The sequence below is a fragment of the Staurois parvus genome, unplaced genomic scaffold, assembly GCF_062004578.1.
Source record: "Staurois parvus isolate SC_StPar_1 unplaced genomic scaffold, SC_StPar_1.0 ptg000068l, whole genome shotgun sequence".
In the NCBI taxonomy this organism is placed as follows: Eukaryota; Metazoa; Chordata; class Amphibia; order Anura; family Ranidae; genus Staurois; species Staurois parvus.
Genome location: NW_028317864.1, coordinates 5,603,366 through 5,627,072, shown reverse-complemented (window position 1 = coordinate 5,627,072; position 23,707 = coordinate 5,603,366). Strand labels below are relative to the sequence as shown.

Genomic DNA, 23,707 nt, shown 5'->3' with positions numbered 1-23,707 from the left:
GAGGCTCTGGATGATGGGGGGAAGATTCTGTGATTTTGGGAAGCTTTGTGATCTGATGTGATGAGAAGTCTCAGTGTTGGGGGGGAATCTGATGTCAAGGGGAAACTTTCACGTAAAGAGGAGACTCTGGCATGATAGGGGGACCTTTGATGTCATGGGGGGAGTGTGATGTGATGGGAGGATTCTGATTATAGGGGAAACCGCTGATGTGATGGGAGGCTTCTGATTTCACGGGGGTCCTCTGATGTGACGCGGGGACCTCCGATGTGATGGGGGGATTCTGGTGCATAAGAGAGACCTCTGCTGTGCTGGGAGGATTCTGGTGTGGTGGGGGGATCTTGGATGTGAAAGGGGACCTCTAATGTATAGGGGAGTTCTCTGACATGTAGGGAGATTTCTGATGTGACGAGGGAGGGGGGGACCTCAGATGTGAAGTTAATTTCATAAGGGTGGTTGTGTACATTGTCCTAGGCTCTGGCTTACCATTGATAAGTAGCATTCACAGTTTTAACATTTAAAACTGGGGTGCCTCAAGATTTGCATACTTTTAAAGGGACATGCTGCCTTATACCAGAGGCTAGACACCTTCTATGTAGGGAAGTATATCTGTACCTTTATATCACTTTTATACAAGAAAAAACATAATCAAAACAAACTGCAATGTAACCCTATGGATGGCTGGATGTGTGTTTTTGTTTACATCCGGGTCCATTGAGGATCATCAGGCCCAACACAAGAAGATTTCATCCAAGTCTGCTTATGTGGACCTGACCAGATGTGGATGGATATTAGCAGACTCACATCTCTTTATATTCAGCCTGCCCTGGGGACTATATGGGTCCGTATTCCCCCATCACAAGATTGGAATGACACGGAAGTCACATGTCTCTGTCACATCTCTTCCTGTTCTGATCAGACTCAGCAGGGGGTCCTAGCAATAGAAGGGTCTTCACCAGCATTCACCTATTGTACACCTATTGGGATCTTTTGTTTTACCAAAGACATGTAGCAGAATACATTTTGGACTAAATTTATGAAGACTTTTTTTATTGGATATGTTTTATAACAGAAAGTACAAAATATCATCTTTTTTTTCAAAATGTTCCATCTTTTTTTGTTTATATAACAAAAAACCCAGTGGTAATCAAATCCCACCAAAAGAAAGCTCTATTTGTGTGAAAAAAGGAAATAAACGTGATTTGGATACAGCGTTGCATGACCGCGTAATTACCAGTTGAAATAGCGCAGTGCAGAATAGCAAAAAAAAAACGGTCTGGTCATGAAGGGGGTAAAACCTTCTGGAGGGCAAGTGGTTAATGACTGGAATTCCTGTTTATGACTTCCTGTCCTGACAGGAAGTGATTGGAGTTCCTGTTAATGACTTCCTGTCCTGACAGGAAGTGACCGGAGTTCCTGTTTATGACGTGCAGTCCTGACAGAAAGTGACCGGAGTTCCTGTTTATGACTTCCTGTCCTGACAGAAAGTGACCGGAGTTCCTGTTTATGACTTCCAGCCCTGACAGGAAGTGACCAGAATTCCTGTTTATGACTTCCTGCCCTGACAGGAAGTGACCAGAATTCCTGTTTATGACTTCCTGTCCTGACAGGAAATGACTGGTGTTCCTGTTTATGACTTCCTGCCCTGACAGGAAGTGGGAGGAATTCTCTTCAGCAAGAGTGAGGAAAGGTTAGGCCTTGGTCACAGAGGTAATGGCACACGTGTTTATGTATGTGTACAGCTTTTTATGGATGCATGTAATGATATTAGGCTTGTTCACAGTGATGTACCTATGTGTACACCCGTGTGAAGGACTGTCTTTGCCTGCATGGGATATACAGGTGTTTCATGTGCAGGCAGTCCCATTTATATCTTTCGGGATACAGCTGCTGCTCCTAGTTGGACAGTCTTTCAGGTGCGTGTCTCCAGTGTGCATTCGGGGACACACAACCTGGGCAGCTGTCACATTGGGACTGGCAGCTGTGTCGGTATTCATGTATGTGGACACATCCTGTGTGGGCAAAGACGGCCCTTGGCTAAGGAGTACTTCAAGGTACACACATGTGAATGAGCCCCCTGAGCATGTAACTGCATTTTGGTGCATTCAGTTTAGCTGCGTTTAGACAAATAGAACTGCATGTGTCCAGGGGCAGATTAGATAGTAAACGCATGTAAGTACATCTGGGCATTGTATGTTGTCCAGCCCCAGGCACATGGCTGCCTGGGGTGGGGGGTTGTATGTTGTCCAGGCACATGGCCGCCTGGGGTGGGGCGTTGTATGTTGTCCAGGCACATGGCCGCCTGGGGTGCGGCGTTGTATGTTGTCCAGGCACATGGCCGCCTGGGGTGCGGCGTTGTATGTTGTCCAGGCACATGGCCGCCTGGGGTGCGGCGTTGTATGTTGTCCAGGCACATGGCCGCCTGGGGTGCGGCGTTGTATGTTGTCCAGGCACATGGCCGCCTGGGGTGCGGCGTTGTATGTTGTCCAGGCACATGGCCGCCTGGGGTGGGGCGTTGTATGTTGTCCAGGCACATGGCCGCGGCGTTGTATGTTGTCCAGGCACATGGCCGCCTGGGGTGGGGCAACATACAACTTGGCCGTATTTCCCCATCTAAGAGCTGCAGGTGCTGCATCCACACACCCATAGAATCAATCACGCTGCCCTTGCCAGACACGCAGATGCCATTAATTGTTAATGACACCCAACGTGCATCCAGCAAATGCAGCGTGTCTGCAGCCCCAAACCGCAGAACCATGTGGTTTGGTGCAGTGCGATTTTTAAACGTCGTGCCTGCCATAGTTTTTGCATGTTCTCGTGTGTTTGGCAACTCATTGAAATGATTGGGTTGTCGAAAGCGGAACTTGCAAAATCGCGTATGTGTGAACGCATGCGTTGTGTTGCCAACAGCTCCTCATCACTGATGGGTTCCTAGCGGTAACACCCAGGAGCTGGCAGGAAGGGGTTAAACAGACCAAATGCAGGAGGGTTGTGTGAATGTCGCCTTCGAAGCTCTGGAAATGGTTTTTGTTGTTCTCTGCATGTCCCTGTGACAACTGCCGTACAAGCATCACAGAGACAGGAAGTGAGGAAAAATCTCCCCAATGGGGACAGAACCCCATTCTAGGAGAATGGGGATGGTTAGAAGTGTTTTGTTTTTGTTTGTTTTTTTTTATTCTCTGCGTCTTGCTGTTGCCGTGACAACTGCACCCTTTACTTGTGAACTAGCAACACAGGGACAGGAAGTGAGGAAAAATCTTCCCAGCAACACAGGGACATGACATGAGGAAAAATCTCCCCAATAGGTACACAGATAAGAGCAAAAACACATTTTAGTAGAGTGGGGAAGGATTAGAAGTTCTTGCAAGTTTTTTTTTTTTATTATTATTCTCTATGTCTTTTTGTTGCTGTGACAATTGCACCCCTTACTTGTGTACTAACATCACATGGAGAGGAAGTGATGGAAAATCTCTCCAGTGGGGAAACAGACAAAAACACATTTTTAGTAGAATGAGAAGGGTTGGAACATCTGGCAATGTTTTTATTGTTCTCTCTCTGTCTTCCTGTTCACATACCTCTTATTTGTGCTGCAGAATCATGTTGACAGGAAGTGAGGAAAATTCTCTCCAATGGGAAGTGAGACGAGAAAAAAAACAAATTTTTAGCAGTGTGTGTGGATGGGCAGAAGATCTGGCAATGCTTTTATTGTTCACTGTGTCTTCCTGTCGCCATGACAACTGCACCCCTTACTTGTGTAGTAATGTGACAGAGACAGGAAGTGAGGAAAAATCTCCCCAATAGGGACACAGAACCACAAGCACATTCTAGCAGAATGGGGAGGGTTAGAAGTTCTTACAATTTTTTTTTTTATTGCTCTGCGTTTTCCTGTTGCTGTGACAGTTGCACCCTTTGTGTAGTAGCATCACATGGACAGGAAGTGAGGAAAAATCTCCCCAAATGGGTGTGCAGATAAAAACAAAAACACATTTTAGTGGAGTGGGAAATGATTAGAAGTTATTGCAATTTTTGTTATTGTTGTTTCTGTCCTGCTGTTAGCATGACAACTGCACCTCTTACTTGTGTTTTAGCATCACATGGACAGGAAGTGATGGGACATTTCTCCATTGGGGAGTCAGAAAAAAAAACACTTTTTTAGTACAAGAAGGGGTGGAGGTTGGAACAGCTGGCAATGTTTTTATTGTTCTGTGTCTTCCTGTTACCATGACAACTACACCTCTTGTTGTAGCATCACCTGGACACGAACAGGAAGTGAGGAAAAATCTCCCCAGTGGGGTCTCTCTCTCTTTGTTTCTTTTTTTTTCTCTCTCTCTCTCCCCCAGTTGGGGACACAGATAAAATCACAAGCACAGTTCTTGCAGTGTTGTTATGGCTGTCTGTGTCTTCCTGTTGCTGTGACATCTGTAGTTGCATCCCAGGGACAGGAAGTGAGGAGAATCTCCCCAGTGGGGTCACACTCTTGTGCCCTATGTGTGACATGTCAGGATGTAGCCTGGCCTGTGTGTGATGGGGGATATGATTGGTGTGGATGTGTCAGGATGTAGCCTGGCCTGTGTGTGATCAGACTGGGAGGTGGATGGAATGGCAGTCAGGCCCATTGTGAGGAGGAGGGAGGGGGAGAGGCGTTCTCTGCAGATCAGATGGGGGGGGGGAGCAGACAGTGAATGGCGGGGGAGGGAGGGACGTGTGACAGTGTCAGGTAACCAGGGGCAACCACACAAGCACACCGCCAGTGGGCAGCACACAGTAGAGCGCCGGAGCCCAACATCTGCCATCACACAGCCGGCCGGCCGATCGATCGTTCCCTCCATTGTCAGGCTGGGATCATTGGAACTCAGAGGAGCGGAGATCCCGGACACTAGAGCGGGCTGAGGCTCCGCATTCCCGGGGAGATCATCGGGGACGAGGAGGAGGGAGGCTGCCATTCATGAATTAATCATCAGCCATCAGGATGGGCAAATCCAACAGCAAGCTGAAGCCGGAGGTGGTGGAGGAGCTGACCAGGAAGACGTACTGTGAGTGCCATGTGGGGGCTGAGCCGGGCCGGGGGCCACAGGGATCACTGCACATGGAGTCATGAGGGGCTGAGCTGGGGAGGGGGGACCACACAGGACAGGACACATGGAGGGGGGACCACACAGGACACATGGAGGGGGGACCACACAGGACACATGGATAGGGGACCACATAGGACAGGACACACGGAGGGGGGACCCACATAGAACACATGGAGGGGTGACTCACATAGGACACATGGAGTGGGGGGGGGGGCACATAGGACAGGACACATGGAAGGGGGGACCCACATAGGACACATGGAAGGGGGGACCCACATAGGACACATGGAGGGGTGACTCACATAGGACACATGGAAAGGGGGACCACACAGGACACATGGAGGAGGGACCAGACAGGACACATGGATAAGGGACCACACAGGACAGGACACATGGAGGGGGGCACATAGGACACATGGAGGGGTGACTCACATAGGACACATGGAAGGGGGGACCCACATAGGACACATGGAAGGGGGGACCCACATAGGACACATGGAAGGGGGGACCCACATAGGACACATGGAGGGGGGGGCACACAGGACAGGACACATGGAGGGGGGGGCACACAGGACAGGACACATGGAGGGGGAACCCACATAGAACACATGGAGGGGGGGGCACATAGGACACATGGAGGGGTGACTCACATAGGACACATGGAGGGGTGACTCACATAGGACACATGGAAGGGGGGACCCACATAGGACACATGGAAGGGGGGGACCCACACAGGACACGTGGAAGGGGGGGACCCACACAGGACACGTGGATGGGGGGGACCCACACAGGACACGTGGAGGGGGGACCACGCAGGACAGGCTACTGGTTTCTGGTCCCCCCCTCCATGTGTTCTGCGTGTGGTCACCCCCACTACGTGTGGTCACCCCCTCCACGTGTCCTGTCCTGTGTGGTCACCCCCTCCACGTGTCCTGTCCTGTGTGGTCACCCCCTCCACGTGTCCTGTCCTGTGTGGTCACCCCCTCCACGTGTCCTGTCCTGTGTGGTCACCCCCTCCACGTGTCCTGTCCTGTGTGGTCACCCCCTCCACGTGTCCTGTCCTGTGTGGTCACCCCCTCCACGTGTCCTGTCCTGTGTGGTCACCCCCTCCACGTGTCCTGTCCTGTGTGGTCACCCCCTCCACGTGTCCTGTGTGTGGTCACCCCCTCCACGTGTCCTGTCCTGTGTGTGGTCACCCCCTTCACGTGTCCTGTGTAGTCCCCCCTCCCTGTGTCCTGTCCTGTGTGGTCCCCCTCCACAGAAAGGACAGGACACATGGAGGGGGTGACGACACAGGACACGTGGAGGGGGGACCACATAGGACAAGAAACATGGAGGGAGACCACAAAGGACACATGGAGGGGAGACCACATAGGACAGGACACATGAGGGGGGGAACCACACAGAACACATGGGGGGGAGACCGCACAGGACAGGACACGTGGAGGGGAGACCGCACAGGACAGGACACGTGGAGAGGGTACCACAAAGGACAGGACACGGGGAGGGGGTATCACACATGACAGGACATGTGGAGGGGGGGGACACACACAGAATAGGACAGGACTCGTGGAGAGGGTACCACACAGGACAGGACACGGGGAGGGGGTATCACACATGACAGGACACGTGGAGGGGGGGGACACACAGACAGGACAGGACTCGTGGAGGTTGTGACCACACAGGACAGGACACGTGGAGGGGGTGACCACACAGGACAGGACACGTGGAGGGGGTGACCACACAGGACAGGACACGTGGAGGGGGGGGGGGAGACCACACAGGACACGTGGAGGGGGGGGAGACCACACAGGACACGTGGGGGGGGGAGACCACACAGGACACGTGGAGGGGGGGAGACCACACAGGACAGGACACGTGGAGGGGGGGAGACCACACAGGACACGTGGAGGGGGGGAAACCACACAGGACAGGACACGTGGAGGGGGGGAGACCACACAGGACATGACACGTGGAGGGGGGGAGACCACACAGGACATGACACGTGAAAGGGGGGGAGGCCACACAGGACATGACACGTGGAGGGGGGGGGAACCACACAGGACAGGACACGTGGAGGGGACAGAAGGGGTGACGTGTCTGCTGTGGGACTACAAGTGTCAGCATGCTGTACAGGTTCTTCCTGATCCCTCTGTCACCTTCCTTCCACTACACCCAGCTCACAGCATTCCCACCAGTTGGCTGTATGATGGGGCCCCAGAATGGTGGAGGGCTCTTGTCTCCACTCCACAGGTAGACAGGAGGAGACGGAACTGTAACCCTGACACTGAGTGATGTCTATACCATCATCACAGTATATATCACACACAGGATACAGGTATAAGTTGGTTTGATGGGACCTCAGGGGCCCTCACTATAATATTCACATGGATGGGACTCCGACCATCAGGATGACATTCACATAGATGTCTAGCTGTCGACCCTTCCTGGAAGTCACAGTTGTATACATGGGATCCTAAAAAATGGGTGTAGGTACCATCAGGGACAATTCCTGACACATAATAGTTCTGAGACATAATCCACAAACCTGGAACCCAACACTGACCTCCAAACATTGCCCCTGAGATTGTCTCCAGCACTGAAATCTGTATGTACCCCTGTACCTGATCCTGGCCATTAACCTTTGAATGTAACCCTGATATCTGAACCTGGCCACTAACCTGATTAGAACCCCTATATCTAACACCTCACATTAATCTCTACACTTAACTCCTGACCTCTGAATGTATCCCTATACCTGACACCATCCCTATACCTGACACCACTAACCTCTGAATGTATCCCTATACCTGACACCATCCCTATACCTGACACCACTAACCTCTGAATGTATCCCTATACCTGACCGCTACCACTAACCTCTGAATGTATCCCTATACCTGACCCCTACCACTATCCTCTGAATGTATCCCGGACCCCTACCACTAACCTCTGAATGTATCCCTATACCTGACCCCTACCACTAACCTCTGAATGTATCCCTATACCTGACCCCTACCACTAACCTCTGAATGTATCCCTATACCTGACCCCCACCACTAACCTCTGAATGTATCCCTATACCTGACCCCCACCACTAACCTCTGAATGTATCCCTATACCTGACCCCCACCACTAACCTCTGAATGTATCCCTATACCTGACCCCCACCACTAACCTCTGAATGTATCCCTATACCTGACCCCTACCACTAACCTCTGAATGTATCCCTATACCTGACCCCTACCACTAACCTCTGAATGTATACCTGACCCCCACCACTAACCTCTGAATTAACCCCTTATGCCTGACTCCTACCACTAACCTCTGAATTAACCCCTTATGCCTGACTCCTACCACTAACCTCCTATATATCCACCAACCTACACATAAATCTTATACCTAACCCCTTCAACTAATCCTTACTACCAACCTTAGAACCTAATGCAGGCCATACATGGGTTGAATTCATGCATGTTGTAATCCGACGGTGCGCGATTCTCCCATCATTGATTAGAAATTCGTTTATTTTTCAAAAAATTTTCAACTTTCCCGATCACTTAAATTCAATGGTCACATGAAAATCAGCCTTTTCTGTGGCCCACTAATGGTGCGAAATTTGAACGAAAATTCTTCTAAAAGATTTTCGAAAGAGAATTAGTTTGGAATTTGACCCATGTATGGCCGGCTAAACTCTTATAATAACCATCAACACCAACTGGTGAATATAAAGCTGGCCATACATGGGTCGAATTCCAAACTAATTCTCTTTCGAAAATCTTTTAGAAGAATTTTCGTTCAAATTTCACACTGTTAATGGGTCACAGCAACGGCAGATTTTAGTGTGCCCATCGAATTTGAGTGATAGGAAATGTTGGAGATGTTTTAAGAAACGAACGAATTTCGAATCAATGATGGGAGAATTGTGCAAGAAATATAAAACTGTGACCTGGAAAATTCTTGGTCACATAAATTCTTTTCTGTAGCAACATGAGAAATTGAAGGCTTGGTTGGTTGAATTTCGAAATCAATGTTGGCAGCAACGCATTACAAAATGCACAAAATTTCTGATTTTCTAAAGAACATTTGTTTGGACTTTGACCCATGTATGGCCTGCATAACTCCTGCAATAACCCTTAACACCAACCTCCACACCTGATCCCAACAGTAAGCTGTAAACTTAACTCTTAACACTAAACTCTACACCTTACACCAAAAATAGGCTGTACCCCTACCACTAACCTCTGAATGTATCCCTACATCTGACCCCTACCACTAACCTCTGAATGTATCCCTACATCTGACCCCTACCACTAACCTCTGACTGTATCCCTACATCTGACCCCTACCACTAACCTCTGACTGTATCCCTACATCTGACCCCTACCACTAACCTCTGAATGTATCCCTATATCTGACCCCTACCACTAACCTCTGAATGTATCCCTATACCTGACCCCCACCACTAACCTCTGAATGTATCCCTACATCTGACCCCTACCACTAACCTCTGACTGTATCCCTACATCTGACCCCTACCACTAACCTCTGAATGTATCCCTACATCTGACCCCTACCACTAACCTCTGACTGTATCCCTACACCTGACCCCTACCACTAACCTCTGACTGTATCCCTACATCTGACCCCTACCACTAACCTCTGAATGTATCCCTACATCTGACCCCTACCACTAACCTCTGAATGTATCCCTACATCTGACCCCTACCACTAACCTCTGAATGTATCCCTATACCTGACCCCCACCACTAACCTCTGAATGTATACCTGACCCCCACCACTAACCTCTGAATGTATACCTGACCCCCACCACTAACCTCTGAATGTATACCTGACCCCCACCACTAACCTCTGACTGTATCCTATACCTGACCCCCACCACTAACCTCTGACTGTATCCTATACCTGACCCCTACCACTAACCTCTGAATGTATCCCTATACCTGACCCCTACCGCTAACCTCTGAATGTATCCCTATACCTGACCCCCACCGCTAACCTCTGAATGTATCCCTATACCTGACCCCCACCGCTAACCTCTGAATGTATCCCTATACCTGACCCCCACCGCTAACCTCTGAATGTATCCCTATACCTGACCCCCACCGCTAACCTCTGAATGTATCCCTATACCTGACCCCCACCGCTAACCTCTGAATGTATCCCTATACCTGACCCCCACCGCTAACCTCTGAATGTATCCCTATACCTGACCCCCACCGCTAACCTCTGAATGTATCCCTATACCTGACCCCCACCGCTAACCTCTGAATGTATCCCTATACCTGACCCCCACCGCTAACCTCTGAATGTATCCCTATACCTGACCCCCACCGCTAACCTCTGAATGTATCCCTATACCTGACCCCCACCGCTAACCTCTGAATGTATGCCTATACCTGACCCCCACCGCTAACCTCTGAATGTATCCCTATACCTGACCCCCACCGCTAACCTCTGAATGTATGCCTATACCTGACCCCCCACCGCTAACCTCTGAATGTATCCCTATACCTGACCCCCCACCGCTAACCTCTGAATGTATCCCTATAGCTGACTCCTACCACTAGCCTCTGAATGTATCCCTATATCTGACCCTTTCCACTAACCTCTGAATGTATCCCTATACCTGACCCCTACCACTAACCTCTGAATGTATCCCTATACCTGACCCCTACCACTCCTGCAATAACCCTTAACACCAACCTCCACACCTGATCCCAACAGTAAGCTGTAAAGTTAACTCTTAACACTAAACTCTACACCTTACACCAAAAATAGGCTGTAAACTTTAACCCCTCGGAATATCCCTGAACACTAACCCCACACCTGACCCCCAACACTAAGCTGTAAACTTAACCCCTCGCAATAACTCTGAACACTAACCCCAACACTAAGCTGTAAACTTAACCCCTCGCAATAACTCTGAACACTAACCCCACACCTGACCCCCAACACTAAGCTGTAAACTTAACCCCTCGCAATAACCCTGAACACTAACCTCCACACCTGACCCACAAGACTAAGATGTAAACTTAACCCCTCGCAATAACTCTGAACACGAACCTCCACACCTGACCCCCAACACTAAGCTGTAAACTTTAACCCCTCGCAATAACTCTGAACACGAACCTCCACACCTGACCCCCAACACTAAGCTGTAAACTTAACCCCTTGCAATAACCCTGAACAGTAATCTGTAAACTTAACCCCTGCAATAACCCTGAACACTAACCCCACACCTGACCCCGAACATTAAGCTGTAAACTTAACCCCTCGCAATAACTCTGAACACGAACCTCCACACCTGACCCCCAACACTAATCTGTAAACTTTAACCCCTCGGAATAACCCTGAACACGAACCTCCACACCTGACCCCCAACAGTAGGATGTAAACTTAACCCCTGCAATAATTCCAACACTAACCACTAAAGTTAACCCTTGCATTACATGTATCCAAAATGTAACTCCTGTGACCCTTACCATGAACTCTGAACGTAACCACTAAATCTCACCTTTACCACTAACCTCTGAATGTGATTCTTACCCACCACCAACCTCTGAATTTAACCCCCTATACCCAACCCCTGATATTAACCTTTGAACTGAGTTGCTGCAATTAGCTCCAACACAAACCTCCAAACCCCCCTTTCATACACAACCTCTCCCACTGACTGTAACCTCAGACAGTAAGGTCTAAAATGAACACAAACACTGCCGACTAAACTCTGCAGTACCCTCGACACTAACTGTACCTTGCTTGGGGTGTTGGTTTGGATTTTTACTGTGGGACCAGGACTTCGGAGGTTATAAACCTCCAGTGGTAAATGACTCTGAAGAACAGCTAGAGTAGAATTGACCTGTGAGACGAAGCATATGGTCACTGTGGATGTTACATAGATTGTAAGCTTCTTAGGCATAGATCACCCTTTGAGCATGTGTTGTGTTCAGGTGACCATATCTATATTTGCAGGTTGTGTTGTTATAAAGTAATGTTAGGTCTGTGTACATATGGTGTATAGTGTGTGTGTTGTGCTGCTGTATTCCTGGCATTCTACTGGGATCCTTCTAGGAAGTTACTGCATTCTATGATGTGTATACGGAGCCACAGACATAAGTCAGCTTAGGTCACATGGTCTCTGGTTACCAGGAGCATTGTAGATGTTTGATGTCATTAGAGACTACAGAGTCGCTTGCTGACACATAGTGAGATATGAAGTCCAGGAAGGCATGAAGGAAACACAGCCTGCATATCTAATGACAATACAGTATATGGGTGTACACGTGTACAAAGATAATTACCGATTCATAATAGCAACACGGCCTTTAATGCATTAACATTCTTTTTTATAAAATACTTTACATCTCTCTGATCTGCTATATGCGTAAAGCAACTTTACATTTCTTTTTCCTTTCTTTGTATAAGTTACAGCCTATTTCACTTTGTATTGCTTACAGTGCAGCTTATTGAACTCTGAATATGTTCCCCTTGTTTTTGTATATGCTGCAGCTTATAGCACCCTTTCCTTTGTATGTGCAGAGGTTTACTGCACCCCTTGCCTGGCATATGCTGCAGCTTGTTGCACCCCTTGCTTATGCAGTTGTGTTCAAAATAATAGCAGTGTGTTGAAAAAAGTGAATAAAGCTCAAAATCCTTCTAATAGCTTTTATTTCCATACACACAAATGCATTGGGAACACGACACATTCTATTCCAAATCAAAACATGAAGAAAAATAGATCACATTTGTGTTGTTCCTCTAAAAAAAAATTGAAGAAAAGTGAATATTAGACTGTTCAAAAAAATAGCAGTGTTTGTATTCTTCTTTACAAACTCAAACATTCCCTATATAAACTGAAAAATGTTTGAAGATTTTGCTTTCCTTTGAACCACTTCATGAATATTTCGTTGTATAAGCACTGTTTCTGAGAACTGCTGTACATCTGTGTTGCATGGAGTCACCCAACTTCTGGCTTGATTGGACTACATTCCACAGTTCTTCTTCTTGGTTTTGCCTCAGAAACTGCATTTTTGATGTCACCCCACAAGTTTTCTATTGGATTAAGATCCGGGGATTGGGCTGGCCACTCCATAACGTCAATCTTGTTGGTCTGGAACCAAGATGTTGCACGTTTACTGGTGTGTTTGGGGTCGTTGTCTTGTTGGAACACCCATTTCAAGGGCATTTCCTCTTCAGCATAAGGCAGCATGACCTCTTCAAGTATTCTGATGTATTCAAACTGATCCATGATCCCTGGTATGCGATAAATAGGCCCAACACCGTAGTATGAGAAACATCCCCATATCATGATGCTTGCACCACCATGCTTCACTGTCTTCACAGTGTACTGTGGCTTGAATTCAGTGTTTGGGGATCGTCTGACAAACTGTCTCCGCCCACTAGACCCAAAAAGAACAATCTTACTTTCATCAGTCCACAAAATGTTGCGCCATTTCTCTTTAGGCCAGTCATTGTGCTCTTTGGCAAATTGTAACCTCTTCAGCACATGTCTTTTTTCCAACAGTGGGACTTTGCGGGGACTTCTTGCAGATAGCTTGGCTTCACATAGGCGTCTTCTAATTGTAACAGTCCTCACAGGGAACGTCACACCTTCTTTCATCTTCCTGGAGCTGATTGTTGGCTGAGTCCTTGCCATTTTGGCTATTCTTCTATCCATTCGAATGGTAGTTTTTCACTTTCTTCCATGTCTTTCAGGTTTTGGTTGCCATTTTAAAGCATTTGTGATCATTTTAGCTGAGCAGCCTATCATTTTCTGCACTTCTTTATATATTTTCCCCTCTCCAATCAACTTTTTAATCAAGGTACGCTGTTCTTCTGAACAATGTCTGGAACGACCCATTTTCCTCAGAATTTCAGAGAGAAATGCACTGTAACCAGCATGTACAACATTTTCTGCCTTCCTTCCTTAAATAAGGGCAATAATTGCCATCTGTTTCTCAAAGAATGAATGACCTCACTAATAGAACTCCACACTGCTATTATTTTGAACACGCCCCTTTCAATTAGTGATTCAATTACACAGAATCAGCAGCATGCATGTCATGACTGTTGGGTCTGTTGGATTTCTATTACTCTACTACACCTGCTAGTTAATTATTTGCCATGTAGAAATATCATTTCTACCAAAAACAGTGATTGATCAAGTTAGTGATGTCTGTTATTATTTTGAACACAACTGTATGTGCTGCGGCTTGTTGCACCCCTTGCTTTGCATGTGCTGCGGCTTGTTGCACCCCTTGCTTTGCATGTGCTGCGGCTTGCTGCACCCCTTGCTTTGTATGTGCTGCGGCTTGCTGCACCCCTTGCTTTGTATGTGCTGCGGCTTGCTGCACCCCTTGCTTTGCATGTGCTGCGGCTTGCTGCGCCCCTTGCTTTGTATATTCTGCGGCTTGTTGCACCCCTTGCTTTGTATGTGCTGCGGCTTGCTGCACCCCTTGCTTTGTATATGCTGCGGCTTGCTGCACCCCTTGCTTTGTATGTGCTGCGGCTTGCTGCACCCCTTGCTTTGTATGTGCTGCGGCTTGCTGCACCCCTTGCTTTGTATGTGCTGCGGCTTGCTGCACCCCTTGCTTTGTATGTGCTGCGGCTTGCTGCACCCCTTGCTTTGTATGTGCTGCGGCTTGCTGCACCCCTTGCATTGTATATGCTGCGGCTTGCTGCACCCCTTGCTTTGTATATGCTGCAGCTTCTTGCACCCCTTGCTTTGTATATGCTGCGGGTTGTTGCACCCCTTGCTTTGTATATGCTGCGGGTTGTTGCACCCCTTGCTTTGTATATGCTGCAGCTTTTTGCACCCCTTGCTTTGTATATGCTGCAGCTTTTTGCACCATTTGCTTTGCATACACTGATGCCTATTGTGTTTCTTGCTTTCTATGTGCTGTAGCTTATTGTACCCCTTACTCCGTATATGTGCAGCTTATTGCACCTTAGCTTTGTATATGTTCACTATTGCACCCTATGATCTGCATACAGTGAAGCTGATTGCACCCCTTGCTTTGCATGTAATAGCACTTGTAGTACCTCAGTTGGTACATGAGGCAGATCTCTTCTCCTGCACCTTATTGCCTTTTTTCTGAGCACTTTCTTTAGCTGTTTCTGCCAGAGTATGTACCCTGCCCCTGGTTGGGTAGGGTTGCTACCTCATCCCTTTAAAGCCAAACAAACACATATTAATTATACATGTTCTGTGGCTGATTAAGGTGGTAATTAAACTCACTTAGTGCCTTACCTGCATTAAATTAGCCCCAGAACCTGTGTAATTAATGTGTTCGGGTTTAAATGGATGAGGTGGCAACCCTATGGCTGCAACATGCGGCAGATCTGAGCTTCCTAGTCTCCTCCTGAAGCCGATGCCACTTCATGCTGGCACATACCGCACCTTCCTCCCTCTTCCTGGGCACATTGATGAGTGCCTTGCATTGCTGAACCCCTTCTTTGTCAGCTCATTCTGCTGCGTCCTGGGCACAGAGTGGTATTTCATAGAGCGCAGCAAGACATCAGCATGTATTCACTTCCCAAACAGAGCCCCCTCCTTTCCAGGGATGCCTGGCTGTGCAGCTGTCCTGTATTCAACATGCATGAGGCCTAATGTGGGCAAATCAGTGTGTCACAGGGACAGAACACTGTACAAGTCTGCAGTACAGAGGTGGGATATGCACACAGGCAAATGTATGTAGTCTGTTTACAGTAGATCCAGTATATGTGAGCTGCTATGCTATGGGGCCATGCTTACATTCACTTCTTTGGTTGGGTTCTCCCTAACCCGAACAGGCACGTGAACAAGGGCTGCTTCACATTATAACACTTTGCACTGAAATGCAAGCAGTGTGGTGCATTGACATGCATTAAAAAAGCCTTTCAAAGTGAAAAGGCTGCAATGCAAAAATGGGACAGGCTGCAGTTATTCGCAGGGTGGCACAATGCATAGGACACTGGATTGTCTGCAAGTGCGTTCAAGTGCCATTTACAATGAATGGTGTGGCAGTGTAAAAGTGCGCACTGGTGGGAATGGACTCGAAGTGTTCCACAGCTGATAAGCACACGCTTCTTCAGACCAATGATTCTGCAGAAAGGGAAAGAAGGATGAGACTGTGGGAATCGGTTTGTACCTTCTAAAAGTAGTCAGCTGTTGCAGATGTGCAATTTGTTCATTACATATGCACTGCTCTTCCATATACAGTGGGGCAAAAAAGTATTTAGTCAGCCACCAATTGTGCAAGTTCTCCCACTTAAAAAGATGAGAGAGGCCTGTAATTGGCATCATAGGTAGACCTCAACTATGAGAGACAAAATGAGAAAGAAAATCCAGACAATCACATTGGCTGATTTGGAAAGAATTTATTTGCAAATTATGGTGGAAAATAAGTATTTGGTCAATATCAAAAGTTCATCTCAATACTTTGTTATATATCCTTTGTTGGCAATGACAGAGGTCAAACGTTTCCTGTAAGTCTTCACAAGGTTGGCACACACTGTTGCCGGTATGTTGGCCCATTCCTCCATGCAGATCTCCTCTAGAGCAGTGATGTTTTGTGGCTGTCGCTGGGCAACATGGACTTTCAACTCCTTCCAAAGGTTTTCTATGGGGTTGAGATCTGGAGACTGGCTAGGCCACTCCAGGACCTTGAAATGCTTCTTACGAAGCCACTCCTTCATTGCCCGGGTGGTATGTTTGGGATCATTGTCATGGTGGAAGACCCAGCCACGTTTCATCTTCAATGCCCTTGCTGATGGAAGGAGGTTTGCACTCAAAATCTCACAATACATGGCCCGATTCATTCTGTCCTGTACATGGATCAGTCGTCCTGGTCCCATTGCGGAGAAACAGCTCCAAAGCATGATGTTTCCACCCCCATGCTTCACAGTAGGTATGGTGTTCTTTGGATGCAACTCAGCATTCTCTCTCCTCTAAACACGATGAGTTGTGTTTCTACCAAACAGTTCTATTTTGGTTTCATCTGACCATATGACATTCTCCCAATCCTCTTCTGGATCATCCAAATGCTCTCTAGCATAACTTCAGACGGGCCCGGACATGTACTGGCTTAAGCAGGGGGACACGTCTGGCACTGCAGGATCTGAGTCCCTGGCGGCGTAGTGTGTTACTGATGGTAGCCTTTGTTACGTTGGTCCCAGTTCTCTGCAGGTCATTCACTAGGTCCCCCTGTGTGTCCTGGGATTTTTGCTCACCGTTCTTGTGATCATTTTGACCCCACGGAGTGAGATCTTGCGTGGAGCCCCAGATCGAGGGAGATTATCAGTGGTCTTGTATGTCTTCCATTTTCTAATTATTGCTCCCACAGTTGATTTGTTCACACCAAGCTGCTTGCCTATTGCAGATTCAGTCTTCCCAGCCTGGTGCAGGTCTACAATTTTGTTTCTGGTGACCTTCGACAGCTCTCTGATCTTCACCATAGTGGAGTTTGGAGTGTGACTGTTTGAGGTTGTGGACAGGTGTCTTTTATACTGATAACAAGTTCAAACAGGTGCCATTGATACAGGTAATGAGTGCAGGACAGAGGAGCCTCTTAAAGAAGAAGGTACAGGTCTGTGAGAGCCAGAAATCTTGCTTGTTTGTAGGTGACCAAATACTTATTTTCCACCATAATTTGCAAATAAATTCTTTCCAAATCAGCCAATGTGATTGTCTGGATTTGTTTTCTCATTTTGTCTCTCATAGTTGAGGTCTACATATGATGCCAATTACAGGCCTCTCTCATCTTTGTAAGTGGGAGAACTTGCACAATTGGTGGCTGACTAAATACTTTTTTGCCCCACTGTATGCACTGCTCTTCCATATATGCCTTAACACTAAACCCTGGGTAAACAAAGATTTAGGCCTCGTTCACATGGGGTGTGTCAGTGTGGACCCCATGTGAGGGCCGTGTTTACTTGCATGGGGATGCACAGGTGTTCTGTGTATCCTCATACAGGCAGTCTATTGAGATGCAGCGGCTGCATGGACACATCCGCTGCTCCCAATGTGACATTGACAGGGGTGCAGGTGCGTGACACTGCATTCCAGGCCATTCATATGCCCCCTGTGAATAAGGCCTTACCCTTGTAACCTTCAACACTACAAGCTGCTCATTTTTCCCAGGGGATGATGAATAAGGTGATATGACACTTGCTTTATTCCTTACTTTCAGCTTATAGCTGGTGTGCTCCTCCACTGTCCGATGTTTGGAATGTGGCTGTGCCCTTGGCGTCCTCCCTATACATTGCCAGACTGCTAGTCCTGCATTGTAGAGGGAAACTTCAGAGCACTTTGACTGGGGGACCGGTTGCATGAAGAGGGGAAGCCTGCAGGCAAGGAAAATTATACCGCCTTATTCATCAACATCAGGGTAAAACCTTTTTTTTTCACCTTTTAGCCCACCACCCACGCCCAGCAATATATATTTACCTTTCCTTTCCCAACTGTGAAAAGAAGAGTAAGTAAAGGCTTCTGTAGAGGTCTGCATGAAAGAGAACCTGTTGATTTTCCCTGCATGGCCTAAGCACAAATTATCTTTAAAGTAAAGCTCTCCAAAGAGAAATGTGGGGGCTGCCGTTGCTGAAAATCACCTTCTGGCTTCATATGTGCGGTTGAGCTGTGTGTTTAGCTATATATCTCGAGCACAGATATAAACATACGATGCCTGTATAAATACCCCTTTCACCAATAAACTCTCTGTTAATCCTCTGCCCTTGTACCTCATCCAGGGTGCAAATTTATTCAAAATCAATAAACGTGTTTTAAAAATACTTTTTATTTTTAAATACATTCTGTTTAGCACAGTGGCTAAATGGTTAACACTTCCGCCTGGCAGCGCTAGGGTTGTTGGTTTGAAGCCCAACCACGGCACCACCTGCCTGGAGTTTGCATGTTCTCCCTGTGCCTGTGTGGGTTTTCTCTCACACTCCAAAGTCATGCTGAAAGGTTATTTGGATCTTGTCTAAACTGACCCTAGTATGTGTATGTATGAATGTAAGTTAGGGACCTTAGATTCTATGCCCCTTGAGGGTTAGGGACTGATGTGAATGTAATAAATATATATATATGTATGTATATGTGTGTAAATTGACAGCACTATATAAGTACCTGTGATAAATAATCCCCTGAACACCAGAAACAGGAATCAGCCTGCAAGTGGGAGGAACCGCAGCAAAAGCCTGCCTTACTGAATAACTTGTCATAGTGCTGACTTCAGAACATGTTTTTTCATTTTTTTTGTTGTTACATAGTTAGCAAGGTTGAATAAAGACATACAGTTGCAAGAAAAAGTATGTGAACCCCTTGGGATTACGTGGAGTTTTGCATGAATTGGGCATAAAATGTGCTCTGAACGTCATCTAAGTCACAGCAATAGAAGAACACAGTCTGCTGAACATAATACTACACAAACATTAGATGTTGCCATGGTTTAATTGCACATAACATGTAAACATTCACAGTGAAGGGAGGACAAAGTATGTGAACCTTTGGACTTAATAACTGGTTGACCCTCCTTTGGCAGCAATAACCTCAACCAAACGTTTCCTGTAGTTGCAGATCAGACCTGCACAACGATCTGGAGTAATTCTGGACCACTCCTCTTCACAAAACTGTTTGTGTAGCAATATTCTTGGGATGTCTGGTGTGAATCGCTCTCTTAAGGTCATGCCACAGCATTTCAATCGGGTTGAGGTCAGGACTCTGACTGGGCCACTCCAGAAGGGTATTCTGTGCTGTTGCAGCCATTGTTTTGTTGAATTATTTGTATGCTTTGGGTCATTATCCTGTTGCATCACCCATCCTCTGCGGAGCTTCAGTTGGCGGACAGATGGTTGTACGTTTTCCTGCAAAATGTCTTGATAAACTCTGGAATTCATTTTCCCATCAATGACAACAATCCGTCCAGGCCCTGAGGCAGCAAAGCAGCCCCAAACCATGATGCTCCCTCCGCCATGTTTTACAGTGGGGATGAGGTTTTGATGTTGGTGTGCTGTGCCTTTTTTTCTCCACACATAGTGTTGTGTGTTCTTCCCAAACAACTCAATCTTGGTTTCATCTGTCCACAGTATATTTTGCCAGTAGTGCTGTGGAACATCCAGGTTCTCTTTTGCAAACTTCAAACGTGCTGCAATATTCTTTTTGGACAGCAATGGCTTCCTCCGTGGTGTCCTCCCATGTACTCCATTCTTGTTTCATGTTTTCCTTATTGTAGATGTGTCAACAAAAATGTTAGCATGTGCCAGAGATTTCTGTAGGTCTTTAGCTGACACTCTGGGATTCTTCTTTACCTCATGCAGCATTCTGCGCTGTGCTCTTGCAGTCATTTTTACAGGACAACCACACCTAGGGAGAGTAGCAACAGTGCTAAACTTTCTCCATTTGTAGACAGTCTGTCTTACCGTGGACACATGAACATCAAGGCTTTTGAAGATACTTTTGTAACCCTTTCCAGCTTCATGCAAGTCAACAATTCTTGATGGTAGGTCTTCTGAGAGCTCTTTTCTGCGAGGCATGGTTCACATCAGACAGTGCTTCTTGAAACCAGTAAACCCAAAACAGGTGTGTGTTTTTTTTTTTTAAGGGCAGGACAGCTGTCAGCAACACATCCAATATCATCACACTGATTGGAGTCAAGGTTGGCTCACTCCTGGCTCCAATTAGCTCGTCATTAAGCTAGGGCCTCACATACTTTTTCCTCCCTGCACTGTGAATGTTTACATGTTATGTGCAATTAAACCATGGCAACATCTAATGTTTGTGTAGTATTATGTTCAGCAGACTGTGTTCTTCTATTGTTGTGACTTGGATGACGTTCAGAGCACATTTTATGCCCAATTCATGCAAAACTCCACATAATCCCAAGGGGTTCACATACTTTTTCTTGCAACTGTAGTCCATCCAGCTCAACCTGTATTTATGTCTTTACCACTTCCAATATCCCTGTATATTGCACTCATGATGCCCATCTAAAAGCTTTTTTTAAATCGGCGACACTTCCCACTGAAACCACCGATTGTGGGGAGTTCCACATCCTTACCGCTCTTACAGTAAAATACATGTATGCAGCTTAAGATGAAACTGCTGTTCGTCCGATTTCATTGAGTGGCCGCGTATCTTCTTGAGCAGCCTGAGACTGAACAGTTTCCTCCCTATGCTGGAATCACCATTGAGATATTTGTATATCGCTGTCATATCTCCTCTTAAGTGTCTCTACTGCAGGAAGAATCCGTTTAATGTTTGTAGACGTTCCTCCTAACTAAGGTCCTCCAGCCCCCTTATTAGCTTTGCCGCCATTTTCTGGACTCTCTACAGATACAGCACATCCTTCCTGAAGACTGGTGACCAGAACTGGACGGCATACTCAAGATGTTTAATGGGGGTGGGCAATTTTATTGGGCTTCTAGGACGGGGACAAGTTTGGGTGGCTTTGGATCACTCTCTGGCTATAAAATGTGACAGAGCTATGTGAATCACAAGACTAGCTGAACAGGGTTACAATTATTTTGACAGGGAAGACATTTCACATGACAGGTCTATCTTTCAGCTGAGTGTTTGGATTTTTGGCTTGCGGTCTTTAAAGTAAACCATCATTAGTAAACTGTTAGCAATACTAAAAAGCCAGCACCTGGCAGTGTCTGCAAGGCGGACCAGCTGTAAATAGGTAATGGCCACAGAATAGCAGAAAATACTGGAAAACATATAAAGTACATTATTACATTTCTAAGCTATATCGATGTTTATTTTGAGGAGTCCAGTAGTTATGTTGTTTGGCAGTTATGCCATTGTTTAAATAATGTGTTTTATGATGTCATTATGACATCAGGAGGTGGAGTAGGGCCAATTCTTTGCTCACTGATTGGTGGATGTTTTTTTTCAAATATTTGTCTGTTTTCCACTGCGCATGTCACATGTCTGATGAAGGGGCCCTGCAAGGTTCCAAAATGTAATTTTGGCTGCCACTCCCCCCCCCACAAGGGTTAAGTGCTTGTGTATGTCTAGGGCAGGGTTACGCAACCTGCAGCTCTCCAGCTGTTGCAGGACTATAAGTTCCATCATGCCTCTGCAAGTCATAGCTGTAACTGTCAGTTTTGTAATGTTGCAATGCCTCATGGGAAATGTAGTTCCACAACAGCTGGAGAGCAGCAGGTTGTCTACCCCTTGTCTAGGGCATGGTAAAATTGATCTTACTTACATGATCCTTCGCTCCTCTATGTTCCAACGGTTAACTGGTTCTCGACATCATCATGTTCAGTGCAAGGCTATGAGCTCTGCATTCAACATGATGATGTCAGAGGATCAGTGACCACCACGGTATAGGGGAAGCTGCAGAGACTGGTCTTGCAGCTCAGGGGTGCCTCCAGCAGAGGTGGATCAGGAAAGTAAAACTGCTATTCCTGGTTCCCTAGACATAAGCAAGCATTCAACCCATGCAGTGGGACTGCCAGACAGAATTCAGCTTTAAAATGAATGGGCTGCCTTAGCGCAGTGCATGTATGTGTGCAAGATACCGCATGTTAATGTGCATAGATTAACACGCTGCAATGGATTGGGCAGATGTGAAGGGGCCCTTATATTTCTTTTGGTGTGCCAAAGGTTTAATCATCTGTGCAAACTTCTACTCTAGATCCAGAACCATGCCATCCCCCAATCATTCTTGTTTGTAGGCCACTCGTAGTTTTGAGGGACTAATAGGGGCCTTCAGGAGGGGGCCGGACAGAGCTAGATTCCTGAGCTGATGTCATGATTGCTTATTGAGCTCCCAATTTTTAGGGATCTTGGTTTGCTTGGGGAGAATTCTAAAGGTGCTGAGATCTCAGGGTGTAGGCATGTCAGCCATGCTAGGAGTTTCATAATGGTAATCTAAGAACATGTTTTAAAAGTAGGCATCCACTTGCTATGGGGGCACATGAGTGGGCTCATTCCCAAGATGGGCTGTGTGCATCCATAGACATACACAGCGTGGCTCAGTCCTCCCCCTGCTCTCTGCTCACATGAGTAGATTGACAGCAGCAGTACCCAATGGCTCCCACTGCCTCAACAAAGCCTTTGAGAGTGGGGAAAGAGGAGAGAGCCCCTACAGATAGGCACAGCGCTGAGCTGAGTGAGGACTCGGTTTAGTCTTCAGGGGGTGAGGCGGTGATACAAATAATGGGATATTTTTTACCTGAATGTAGGGAATACATTCAGGTAAAAAATGTAATCACTTTACCCCTTCCTACCACTGTATCCTGGTCCTTTAAGCGGATCGAAATGTTGGGAGGTGGGAGTGGGCATTCCGATCCCGACAGTGATTGGCTGTCACATCGGTCACGTGATCAGAAAGCTCTTGATCGCAAGTATGCACCGGAAGCTTTCCACTGCACGCTAGTTGATGTGTGCTCTCAACACAGTAAATTGTTTACAAATAGACGCATATATGCACTAGGTCAGCAGGATGAGGTTAAGTAGCTGTTTGTTTCAGCATGTCCTTTAGCAGACTGATTCTGAATAGGAGGTTCTGGTTCATTATAACCACCTGGTGAACTCTGTGTTCTGGTGAGAATAATGCTGTGTCGGCATCCCTTTAGAAGTATTCAACCCTAATGTTCAGTATCTCACCAAAACTAAAAATTCC

The 23,707-nt window shown here is 46.9% G+C and overlaps 1 protein-coding gene across 1 annotated transcript in view; it reads left to right on the top strand.

The window, feature by feature from the left end:
* The first annotated feature begins 4,696 nt into the window (after window positions 1-4,696).
* The window catches only part of NCS1 (neuronal calcium sensor 1), a 150,752-nt gene continuing 131,741 nt past the window's right edge, over window positions 4,697-23,707 (top strand). Inside the window, exon 1 of the mRNA XM_089669046.1 lies at window positions 4,697-5,030. Within this exon, the coding sequence (XP_089525172.1) occupies window positions 4,967-5,030 (64 nt within the window). The 5' untranslated portion in view covers window positions 4,697-4,966. The remainder of the gene's footprint in view (window positions 5,031-23,707) is intronic.